The sequence below is a fragment of the Convolutriloba macropyga genome, chromosome 6 (genome assembly GCF_964194025.1).
Source record: "Convolutriloba macropyga chromosome 6, txConMacr16.3, whole genome shotgun sequence".
NCBI classification, from domain to species: Eukaryota; Metazoa; Xenacoelomorpha; order Acoela; family Convolutidae; genus Convolutriloba; species Convolutriloba macropyga.
The window spans coordinates 48159783-48172804 of record NC_134473.1 but is presented as its reverse complement, the minus strand read 5'-3'; the positions used below and the strand labels follow the sequence as shown (position 1 = coordinate 48172804).

General features: G+C 35.4%; 1 protein-coding gene across 1 annotated transcript in view; it reads left to right on the top strand.

The window, feature by feature from the left end:
* Positions 1–13022, top strand: part of LOC142341723 (uncharacterized) — a 111077-nt gene that overhangs the window by 87884 nt on the left and 10171 nt on the right. The window contains exon 3 of the mRNA XM_075392889.1: positions 11675–11919. Coding sequence (XP_075249004.1) covers positions 11675–11919 — 245 coding nt within the window. The remainder of the gene's footprint in view (positions 1–11674; positions 11920–13022) is intronic.

The window sequence follows — 13022 nt, the reverse complement described above, 5'->3', positions numbered from 1 at the left end:
ATTTGTTTATTTTAGTTTCTCAACTTTTGAAATTTTCTTTTTGGCTGGGATTGTTCAAATGAAACCTGGTCAGGTACAATCAGTTTTTCGTTCAATTCTTCGGATTCTAATTCAAGACTTGTCCTGCTATTTTTTCAAGTTCGCTTTACCTTTTGATCAGGTTCGTTTTGCATATGCCACCATTTTCACGCTGGACTTCCGACTGACCTCACTCACTGTTTCAACTGAATGGATTTTAATTTTTTAAAGTAACTGAACTGCGCAATGTACTGAATACGGTCAATGTCAAAAGAGCAAAATAAAAAACTGGATAGACTGATAAAGCTCTGTCATTAAGTCATAGTGCATTATGTTTTCAAAGTTCATTGCAGCGATTGCTAGCTGATATTAGTATTAAACTCAATACCTTTCAGTTTAGAAGCTGAATTAAGTAAAGGTTTATAATCTAAATGAAACTGCACAATGAGTTAGAATAATTTTCAAAACTTAGGGAAAAATTCTGTCAATTTCTAATTCTTTTTTGTTTCTATCGCGACGTGCGTCTAGCGGATTTCAATGGTGGCTGTTTTCCGGCAATATGCCGGCTATGTTTTATACGTTTACAAGTTAAGGTAAATTTTCAACCTAACCTGCCGCTCTTTGGACATTTTACGTTAAATTTGTTAAAGAAAAGTTGTCTGGTCGACTCTATTCGTCCTTCATTGTGCTCAAAATGTTGTAAAACAGAAATTGCTCAACTAAGTTATCTAAAGTGAACAGGTGACATATCGAAAGACGAAACCAAGGTCTTTGATCTCAGGGTACGATTTTAAAGGTCACTAAAATTTCGAGGCAGAGTGCTGCGTATGAAAGATCGAACTTCGACTTTAAGAAGTAAGTCTATTTTTTGCCTTGAACTCAGTTTCCTAAATTTTGAACACTAAGCTAAGCGCAAAAAATTGGACTCAGTTTGTAATCAAACTTTTGCTACTTGAATCAAACCGCTGTAAGTAATTGGCTTCTTCGATATCGGAGACGTTTGTTTCTTTTCAAATCCTATGCTTTTAAGAGGAAAACTTTGCTTTCACTAATCTGCAATATTGTACTCTCAATTCAAGTTCGATTGAAATGCAATAATTTTGTACCCTTTGGTTCTAACATATAATTGGATAAGGAATAAAGCGAAATTTTAGTTGCGCTTTTCTTATTATTATTGCAAGGTCTAAAATTCATCGGCATTGGTTCTAATGCTTTATTTTCCTTAAGAAACCAGTTCTTGAATCAAAATAGCGCAAAAACTGAAATTTTCTGTAAAACAATCACTCGTTCCTTTATCAATCCCAACCGATGATTGGATTGGGGGGGGGGGGGGGGGGGGGGGAGAGATGTCCAGCAATCGGGTATTGTCCGGCAATGTGATCGGTTTAATTGTTTTTAGGGATTGAAAACAAGTTGGTAGAGTAAAAGTTTGTAAATTGGCTGATTAACCTCATTCGATCACAATAATTTGTAATGGAGGTCTTTGCAACCCTTCCGGCTGAAACAGAGATATCGATCCATTTTGTGGAGAAAACTATGAGCTAAGGCCAGCATTGGAAAGACTTTTAGGAGTAGACTATTTAATAGCTGTCATATTCTCAAGCCGGCTATTTTTGGGCGGGGAGCTCAAATTTTAATGCATTATCGTATCATATTAGTTGTAACTCAGCGGCGGGTGAAATGTGATTGCCCAAAACAGGAAGTTCTACCTCAAACAATTTTTTCAAGAAGGAAACGAGAGTGATTGCATGGGTTGAACTGATAACAATGATCGTTTTTGAACCAAGATTTTGTAATTTTTACTTTTGATTTGGAATCCAAAATTATGCCTTATTGGGCTCTGTTTTTACAATACAAAGGTACTTGACTGTATCGGTGCTCTGCATTTTCGCTTGGCAACTGGAAAGATTTTGGGAAGTTCTTAGCAACACACAGACTGTTCTAAACGCTTTAATTTTGAGAATTTTGGGAAGTTTTTCAGATTTATTCTAATTTTTTGAGGTTTTAAGTCAAGTGGTTTTTTTGCCTCTGTAGTGGACAAAATATTTCAGGCAAGGTTTCTGTTAGATGGAAAGTTGTTTTGTGGTCCGACAAGAAATAAATCCAAGAAAAAGTTCTAAATTTGTTGAACAACTAATCAATTTTGCTTTTGTTTTTAGAAAATTGGTTTTCTGATTTTCGAGTTATTTGTTTGAAAAGTGTCAATTTTTTCAAGAAGTGTCAAGTTTCAAGAATTTGTTTTTTACTCAACTTGTGAGCTATATTTTCTGGTACTGCAAACATAAACATGCAAAGTGCTACTATTTTTTGGGTTTTTACTTCTCTGCAAATTTGTCGTTTTTCACCCTAAATACCAGGGAACCTCCTATAGCGTTAACTTAGTTGCTAGTGGCATTAAAAGAGGCTTCAGACCCCTACCACACCAATGCGCTCACCCCAGCTTCTAATACTAGCATCGCTAAGCCTCATTTGTTTACTACCGAAGCCAACTGCAGCTTACTGTAGTTTTTTTAGCTTTTTGTTAGATCAGTCTGAAATTGACGTTTGTAAAAGATCTTTTGCAAGACTTAATTGCTTTTTTGCTTAATTGGTCAGCTATATTTGACATTTCTTAGCCTACGGACCAGTGAACATCCTCTAGGGTTTAATAATAGGTCACTGCATAGTTTCTAGTGGCAATGGAAGGGTTTCAACATTTTTTATCACAAAGTTTTGATAAAAATCGCTATATTTTCTGTTTTTTTTGTCATTTTTTATAAATTTTGTCAATCTTTTGGGTTGTTTCAGTCGCAGAGGCCAGGGAACCTCCTATAGGGTTATATAATGGGTTGCTGCCTGGTTGCTGGTGGCAATAAAACGGTGTCCAAGATTTCAATTTCACAAATTTTGATAACTTTTTGATAAAACTTGCAAAGTTAAATATTGAAAGTTTTTGTCGTTTTTTGAGTTTTAACAGCCCCAGGTACAGAGAACCTGCCGGTTTGGACAATTTTTTTACTGTGTAGTATCCAGTGGCAGTGGAATTGTTTTCAACTTTCTAACTTTGCGAATTGTAGTAATTTTTTTTAAAATTTAGTTCGAAATTTATCAAAGTTACTATTATGTTTCATTTTTATCAATCCTTACGGGCCTGAGAAACCTTTTTAGGCTTGCAATCGGGTTACTGGATAGCTGCTGGAGACGGTGAAATGGTTGCGATGATCTCAAAGTTTTTATCATTTTCTGAGTTGATCGATGAAATTGTTTTGCAGATTGGTTACTGGAAAGATTCGAGATACAAAAATTGAGCATATTAGGATTGCAAAATTTAGTAACTGTCAATAATTTTTGCAATTTTTCCTCAAAATTAGTTATTTTTCTCGAGTTTTTTATTCAATTGTGTCCAATAAACCCCTTTCGAGGCTTTTCTTGGGTTGATGGGTACATGTAAATGCTAACTTTGGCCTTCAGGTAAAAGTTTCATGAATTTTGAATATTTCTAACCTAAACTCTTGAACCCGTTCCCTCAAAGCCAATGTTAATTCATTTACTTATACCCATCAACTCAAGCAAAAGACTTGAAAAGGGTTTTTGGCCACTAAACATCGCAAAACTCGAGAAAAATGACATATAAATTAGACTAAATTTGCAACATTTATTGAAAGTTTATGCATTACTATTATGTTCAAATTTTCCGGTAACCTCTCTGCAGAAGAAGTTTCTTTGCCCTCAAAGATCGATAAACTCAAAAAATGACAAAAACTACTGTATCTGACCAGCAGATCAATTGAACAATGCCAGCCAAAACAAAAGTTGCAAAAGGTTTGTGAAACTAAAAATAAAATCAAACTGACTAAACAAAAATGAAATAATTCTATTTTATTTTTGCTTAGTCGGTTTGATTTTTTTTAATTTCCTTAAACTTTTGAGACTATTTGTTTTGGCTGGCATCGTTCAAGTGATCTGCTGGTCAGATACAGTACTTCTAAGATTTCATACAATGCTTTGGATTGTATGTCAGGACTTGCTATTTTTTTTACTTCGTTGAATGAAAATTTGTTTCGCTCTACCTCGTTTTGACGCTTTTTCAACATTTTGCGTAAAATATTTTTGACTGCTCTAGGCCGGTTTCATTTTTCGCTCATTCTGCTCAAATTGTTTGCTAAATCTGCTCAAGTATTGATGCCTGCTACCTGAGGTTTGTTTTGTAAGTCTTACTTACCATCTCTAATGCTCCTTGGTATTGATACCCCTGTATCCTCTCATTGATGGATTGAATTATCAAAATTAAATCAAAATCGTTCGCACTTTACATTTATTTGTGTCTATCATGCCCCAGCGGGGTTATGGGTATCGATGGCGGCTGTTTTCCGGCAATTTGCCGGGTATGTATTTTTTTGGTCAGGAAAGTTTTTACTACAAACATTTCTTTGAGGAACTCTCGCAAATCCTTCGCTCAAGACGCCTCGACCCTGTTACCTTTTGGTTTGTACGTATGCTGTGTATTAAGCTCAGTGGATTTTCTTTTTTCGTTGAAAGTCGGTTTCGATTATCAACAGCGTGCCAAACTGTAAACGTATGAATCAGTTCAACCAATTTTTCTGAGTTAGCGGAGAAAAAGCGAGTGAAAATTGTTTTTAAGTATTAATGCAAACTTCTTCGGGTTTTTGCACAGTTCTGGATAATTTTATAATTCAATTTCTTTATTAATAGTATTCTATGTGTATATTTACTATGAAGAGACAATTGAATGTGAAATGGGCTTATCCATTGTAATCGACTAATGATATCTAATCATATCAAATGATTGTAATTATATCAACAAATGATAAGATTTTTTTTATGTTTGTTGTCTTCTCAGGATTGTAGAGTGTGTTGGTTTGTCAGTGATCAAAACGAAACCATGAAATTTCTTTTTGACCCTGAAGTTAATTTTGAACAGTTGTTAGAAGGTTTAAAAAAGTTACATTCTGCTCTTCTTAAATTTTATTTTTTGCCTGCTGTTTTTCCGAAGTGATTTGTCTAATGATGTAAGTAGTTTTATCTAATTTTTTGGCCAGCAGGTCAGGCTAAGTTTTGCTTCGAGTTGATGCCAGAGTTTTCTTGCTATGTTTTAAATTGCTCCCGAACGGAGTTTTAGTCATTTATTCAATCAATTATTGGAAATGTTTGTGTTAATGAAAAATAGCGCTTGAACGTTTTTGCGCCTTTTTTCTAGATCTCACTTCTCGAGTGCCTTTTTCGCGCTTGACTTCTTAATTTTCCGTGATCTCGATTGCTCTTATTCAAAAATTGGCGCTGAAATAAGAGCGATTGAGATTGCGATGGCGGGATCACCTAGTGGTTAAGGCTGCTGTGGAGCATTCTGGTAGTTGATGGTTCGAAGTCCTCCCTTGTCGTTTTTTGTACCCATAATTTTTTTCTACGCTGCAGCCTTTTAGCTAATTTGCCCCGTTTGCTGTTTTAGAGCAATAGGTCTATCGATAGTTGATTTTTTTATTAATAGCAGCCGTCAGGCTCTCAACGGTTATTATTTAGGCGCTCTCCTTCTTAAAAATCCAAGAATTGGATTGTATCGGATTCTGTCTTTAAAATTTTTGTAAGATGTTTTCACATATTTTTTTTCATGTCTGCAGCTTTCAAAACGAGATGAACAGGTAGAGATGAGGGGGCATCAAATGTCATTAGAGGCTACTAGCCGCGTTTAGTAGTTCCTCAAAAGTACTTAGAGTGGTAAGGCTACTGGGAAGGCCGTAATTTCAAGGTTAAAAGGTGATTTTAGTGGTTTTTGACCCAAAAATAATGCATTTTTTGCCTTTTTTCGTCATTTCTCCAATTTGTTTCGACCAGTCCAAAATAGATGTTTGTAGAAGTTGATAAAGCTATTTTGAAAGACGTAACTAATTTTTTTTGACCATTTCAATAGCTATACTCCAAACATAAACACGCAAATTTATACTACTTTTTTACAATTTTAGTTTTTTGCAAATTCTTTGAGTTTTCCATCTCATTTGGGTCAGGTAATCTCCTCTAGAGTTTGATAATAGGTTTTCGAAAATTTTTTGGCCATGAAAGAGTTCCTAATTTTTTAGTTTTGCAAATTTTAGCAATTTCAAGTTTTTGAACATTTTGTCATTATTTTTGTTTTCTCTAACCTCAACCCCAGAAAATCTCCTGTAGGTTTTGATAATAGATTACTGCATAGTTTTTAGTAGTATTGGGGAATGTGTTTTAAGATTTTAATATTACGAGTTTTAGCAGTTTTTAAAGAAAACTTGCATTTTAAAAAAATTCCGAAAGTTAGTATTTTTTCTCAGTGGCCGCGTAACCTCCTACAGGGTTTGCTTTTATTTTATTGAATGTTTTCTAGTGGCAATAAAATGGTTTTTTTTTACTATCACTAATTTTAGCAGGTTTTTTAAAATACAACTTGAAGTTCTTTCAAGTTTTATTCAAAATGTTTTTGTTGTTGTTTTTGAAAAGTTTTTTGGTTTTCGTGTTGCAGGGGCCCAGGAACCTCCTCCAGGTTTTGATAATAAGTTACTGCATTGCTGCTAGAGGTAATAGAATGGTTATCAATATTGAAATGGATATTTTTTAATTTCTGGAATTTATTGTGGTGGTCCGAATTTATCGAGCTTTCTGAGGCAATGAAACTGTTAAAGGCTTTTAAAATTTTCAATTCTATTTAATTGTTTTGAATTTTGTCGTTTTCTGAGTTAGCCGGTCTTTACTGGCCGACAAAATTTTTTCAACTCTTGCTGCTGGGTTACATGAAAGAACTCTAGAGACAAATTGATGTAATTTTTTGCGAATTTCAGAAATTTGTTTTTAATTTTTGCACTTCTCGGTCTTTTGAAGTATTTGTCATATTTCTCGAGTTTATCTACTATTAGTGGCTAATAAATCTCTTTCAAGTCTTGCGTGAGTTAATGAGTATATTTGATTTTATCATATTTGCTCTTCGGGATCAAAGCTTCTAGAGTTTTAGCAATGATTATTTTCTTTTCGTTTGTTTGTTTTAGTTTCTCAACTTTTGAGATTTTCTTTTTGGCTGGGATTGTTCAAATGAAACCTGGTCAGGTACAATCAGTTTTTCGTTCAATTCTTCGGATTCTAATTCAAGACTTGTCCTGCTATTTTTTCAAGTTCGCTTTACCTTTTGATCAGGTTCGTTTTGCATATGCCACCATTTTCACGCTGGACTTCCGACTGACCTCACTCACTGTTTCAACTGAATGGATTTTAAATTTTTAAAGTAACTGAACTGCGCAATGTACTGAATACGGTCAATGTCAAAAGAGCAAAATAAAAAACTCGATAGACTGATAAAGCTCTGTCATTAAGTCATAGTGCATTATGTTATCAAAGTTCATTACAGCGATTGCTAGCTGATATTAGTATTAAACTCAATACCTTTCAGTTTAGAAAAATATGCCTTATTGGGCTCTGTTTTTACAATGCAAAGGTACTTGACTGTATCGGTGCTCTGCATTTTCGCTTGGCAACTGGAAAGATTTTGGGAAGTTCTTAGCAACACACAGAGTGTTCTAAACGCTTTAATTTTGAGAATTTTGGGAAGTTTTTCAGATTTATTCTAATTTTTTGAGGTTTTAGTCAAGTGGTTTTTTTTGCCTCTGTAGTGGACAAAATATTTCAGGCAAGGTTTCTGTTAGATGGAAAGTTGTTTTGTGGTCCGACAAGAAATAAATCCAAGAAAAAGTTCTAAATTTGTTGAACAACTAATCAATTTTGCTTTTGTTTTTCGAAAAATGGTTTTTCTGATTTTTGAATAGATGTGGCAAAAAAATAAGCTAGCGCATGGCTTGTCGAGTATGCCCTTTCATTTTGCTTGCTTTGCTGGTAATGCTCAATGGTATCCTTGTCAGGTCACTAATTTTCTTTTTGGGTTGTAATTCGAGACTTGTCCTTTCATATTTTTTTTGTGAGACATGTATACAAATTTTATCGCCGATTTTCAAAATTAGATAAACACTTGCGTTGCAAATGAGTAATTTTATGTTCTCAATTTTTAAAATTTTTGAACAGTTTTGTTGTTTTGCGTCTGTTTTTCTCTTTAAGTCTTCGGCTAAGTTTGAACTTCCTGTAAGTTAGTTGTTCTGTAAATTGAGGCACAGGTCGGTGTTGGCTTTGAAAGACATACGGATCAAAAAATTTAACAAATTAGACTTTTGAAGATCTTTGAATTTGGTTTGTCTTTTTTATTTAAAGTCGTGTATAAAACTTCTGGTTGAGTTTAATGCTGTGTTATTCAGGGCATTAAAACCATGACCTTTTTGGGATTCTTTATTCTTTTCTAATGTCATTTTTGGTTTTTGTTCTTTTGTGGCTGCCTCTGCTTCTCATCTTAGATGTTGCGCAAAATTTCAACTTGCCAGGCTGTCTGTTCATGCTCTTTTACGTTTTTGATGGGAAACTTTGATATGCATCTGTTGGTCTGGTAGTCGAGTTAAGAATTAATTCTGCGGCTTTTCTGAGTGACGTCTTTCTTGGTGATTTCTCATTTCATTTCTTTCTTCGCCCAAAGTAATTCGAAATAGATGTTGCTCAGCAAATCGATCTAAAACGATAAACACAAGCAAGACCAGTTTTAGATGCCAGTTATGACTTTTGGTCTAATTAGTCTTAATTACCAAGTCTAATGTTAACTGCTTTGATGCTAGTCCTAGTATCATCTCAATCAGAGTCAGAGGAAATCCAATAATCATTATCCAGCAATCTGTTGAGTTATGTTTCAAAAGGAGGATGTGTAATTGCTCTGGGATGAACATTGATAAAATTATTGTAGTTCTGTGCGTTCTTTTTCAAAGGTTTTGCCTGTCTGATAGTTCATTCGGACAGCACCCTCCCCCATTCAAACCCACCCACCAAACCCACAATGCGGTTGTTCTCGCTAATCTTACGTTAGCTGCAACCAAAGCAGACCACTCGCTTGTCGAATGAGAGCAAGTCGGCCGGTATTAGTCGGTGTTCGTTTTTTAATTGCTTTTGAACGAAGTTCTTGTGTGTCTTTTTTATTGCAAAATTTTCGCTTGACCGTTTTGACTTTTCGAGTGACTTCTACGCCCTTGACTTTTTGCGTTTCGCGTGATCTAAAATTCTCTCTCAATCACAATTCCAAGCAGCTTAACTCCGTTGGCGGCAATTTAATATTAAAAGTAACTGGTGCCATTTTTCACTTCAAATCTTAATAGTGGTATGTGTTAACCTCTAATGTGGTTATTTGAAGCCCACTATTGAACTTCTTAGTCTCTCATTTAGCCCCCCCCCCCCCGACTGAAGCAGGACGCTATTGATTAGAGCTCCCAATAGTCGTTCGAGAGCAATTATTCCGACGTTTAGTCGGTTATGTTTAATGGCTGCAATAGTGAGATCTTAATGGCATTATCTGGGTCTTTTTACAATCCAGAGTATTTGGATTGTATTGAGGCTCTGTATTTTAAGACTTGTTCATACATTTTTCGACTTTTTGATGTTACATTTAGAGTAGTGATTTGAATCACGTTGAAGTAATGAAGGGGCTGAAAAGAGAGTAATGTAAGGGCGTGAATTTGTTTCAAGCTGCTATCTGAGTGGAATGAGAATTTGTTTTTTTATCACGTGCGCCAATTTGACTTACGTTTGCAATGATATTTATTCACGAATTATGCTAATGTTAGTGCAAGTGTTTCAAAGGCGTATAGATGCAACTGTGTGTAAATCTCAATGGGCAGCTAACTTTTTTAAGACTTGAACGCTGCTTGGTTTTAAAAATATTGGCAAGTTTCGGGAGATTTGCTTGTATGTTTTTTGTGTCACTCAGTGCTATCAATGACAACCCTTATAGGGCTTTCTAATGAAGTATAAATCAATTTTTCATCGTTGTTCCAGTTTACAGTTATCGGTATTTGTGACCTGTCTTCAAAAATATTCGTGATTTCTTAAGTGCCCGCAATTGCTGTCGTTTTTGTCATCTTGATTTCAAAAATTGGGAATCGAATTGAGATGGGGATTGAGACTATTAAATTTGCATATTGCCCAACCAACCATATTGGCAAAAAATATTAGCGAATTTTGGAGTTCTGCTTGTATATGTTTTTTTTTTCGTCGTGTCACTTAGTGCCATCAATGACAACCCTCATATGGCTTTCTAATGATGTAAAAATCTGTTTTTATTCGTTGTTTCAGTTTATAATTATTCATAGCCACCGTCAGCCTCTCAAACGGTTATTATTTAGGCGCTCTCTTTTTTACAATTCAAAGAATTTGAATTGTATTGGGGCGCTGTGTCTTAAGATCTGTTCAATCATTTTCATGATTTTTGAAGTCAATTTGGAGTAGTGATTTGGTCGCCAAAACAGGAAATGGCGAAAAAGCGAGCGGTTTTGCGGCGTGAAATTTTTTTACTCTAATTTTAAAGCCGAGTAAGAAATCGGTGTTTGAACATAAATTCGCTTTCTTGCTAGTGGTTTTTTGTTCACACGAGGCAATTTCACTATGATTTTCGCTGTTTTTTCGATTTTTGGGATCGGATTTTTATAAAATGGTTTTCTCAATTTATTCATAGTTCATTCCAGGCCCAGTTTTTTGTTTGAACCAAATTTCTCTTTCTCGCTAGTGGTTTTTTGTTCACATGCGGTATTTTGACTTTGATTGTTTTTTATTTTTTTGATCTGATTTTTTTGGAAATGTTTTTCACAATTCAATCAAGGTCCGTTCTAGGTCTAGTCTTTTGTTTATGAAAATTCTTTGATTTGTACGTCAGGACTTGTCCTGCTATGTTTTTTATTTCGCTTTGCCTTTTGATCACGTTTTTCGTTTTACATATGTCACGATTTTCACGTTTGACTTCGGACTTACCTCACTCGCTAATTCATTTTAATGGATTCTAAATTCTTTCGCGCATTTAATTACGAATGTAGTGCATACGGTCAATGTTAAAAGAGGAGAATCAAAATCAAAAGAAACGGCATAAACCGATAAAGCCTGTCATAGTGCATTAGGTTATCAAAGTTCATTAGAGTGATTGCTAGCTGATGTTAGTTTTAAGCTTATTACCTTTCGGTTTAGAAGCTGAAGTAAGTATAGGTTTAGAATCTAACTGAAACTGCACACTGGGTTAGAACAGTTTTTGGAACTTAGGAAAAAAGTTTTGCCAATTTCTATCTCTTCTATTTTCTTTTTCTGTTTCAATCCCGACGTGCGTCTAGCGCGTCAACGGCGGCTATTTTTCGTTAATCTGCCGGCTATGTTTGGTATTTGTGAATTGTTTTCAAAATTTTTCGTGATTTCTTGATTGCCCGCAATTGCGGTCGTTTTTGTCAACTGGTTTCGAAAATTGGGAATTGAATTGAGATCGGAAATGAAACTATTCAATTTGCCAGATTGAAGCTTTCTCATAGAATGATGTGTATAACATGTTGGGTCGTGCCAATAAGTTCGGTTGTGATAGTTTTTTAGCAAGTCCCATGGGCAGCTAAGGCATAACCATGGCTCGCCAGGCATGGTCGTGTGGGATAATCTCATGTTTTAAGTGTTCGAGCTGGAAATAGGGCTTCATTAAAGCCAATAAAAATAAGTGCAACTTTCTATCTACTGTCCCATTTTTATTGTTTTTGATCCACTGTCCTGGTCCTGTCATTCGATCAAAGTTGCTTAACCATCAAGTTTATTTCAGATGCCGGAGAGGAATGTGAAGAACTCAACATGGACCTGGCTGCCTACTGCCAATCAAAGGGGCTGCTCAAAGAGGTGTCCATCGACACAGGCATCGCTTCTGCCCTAGCCAACAGTAGGGGAGGAGACCTAGCAGGCACAACTGGGACTGGGATGTCAGATGTGTCCTGTTCCAGTATCGCAACAGGAAACTTCAACCCAAACGATGCCTCTACTGCCATACGCATCAAAAAAGAACCAAATGAGGTCAAAACGTCATTTAATGACTTCATTGGAAGTTTCTTCTGAAATCGTATTTACGTAAAAGTCACACAACGCCAAGTAGAACCCAATAGCTGTGATATGGTAGCTTTGGCTAAAATGATGCGCAAAGAATGTATGCGGATAATATAGTTTGATGATCAACTTTTCGAATCGTCAAAACTTAGTAGACTCTTGTCCACTTCTGGCCTGTAGTAACGGCATTTAGTCCTATAAGCACTTATCTGTTCAGTATACTTTGGTAGAATTTCCACAGGCCGAAGAGTTCGCATAACGAAGTTAAGTGAAATTTGATTAAAGAGACTGGGGAATTGACGTTTGCAAATAATGTTCCGACCCCGCGCTTCCATATTCTTGGCTTATTTTTCTACCAAATGAAGCAGAGATTTGGTTTTTCTACCAACTTTCAAAATAATACAGCAATTTATGTTTCAAATCAGGACAGACGTGTATACCTGTCAAGTTAATACGCTTGAGGAGTTTTGTTTCACGGAAAGGGATAGAAATTGAACAAGGCAAAGCATCTGGTTGAAGACAAATTAAAATCAATCGCGTACAATTTCTCAAGCAGAGAAAAACTGAAATTTAATACAACTAATTTTGCCACACAACAAAAATGAGATTCTGGATTCAAGGTCTGACCAATTTTTAAATTACATTTCGAAGAACAATGACTTTTCGAGAAACTGTCTTCGTCTAAAAATGTCTAGCTTAAATTACCTCTATGTAATTCGTTAGATTTGGGTTCTCAATTTAGATCTAGTAAGTGGGCACATGGGTTATTTTACTCAGTGAGGTAAGTAATATATGCCCAAAAATCACACAATTGGCCTGAAAATCGATATCAAAGAACCTCTAGAACAAATTCAGCTGCTACAGGGCTGAGGTAACTGAAAAAGTCGCTTTTTAAGTTCATTGCGCGTGATCACATTGTCGTAACATTAATCGAAGAAGATTACTTAAAATGGCAACAGAGGTCCAGAATTGCAATCCAAATAAAAAACTAATGACTTGAACATTAACAATTTTAGGGTAACGAAAGTCTTTGATAGTCAACAAAGCATATGACCCTAAAACCCAACAATATA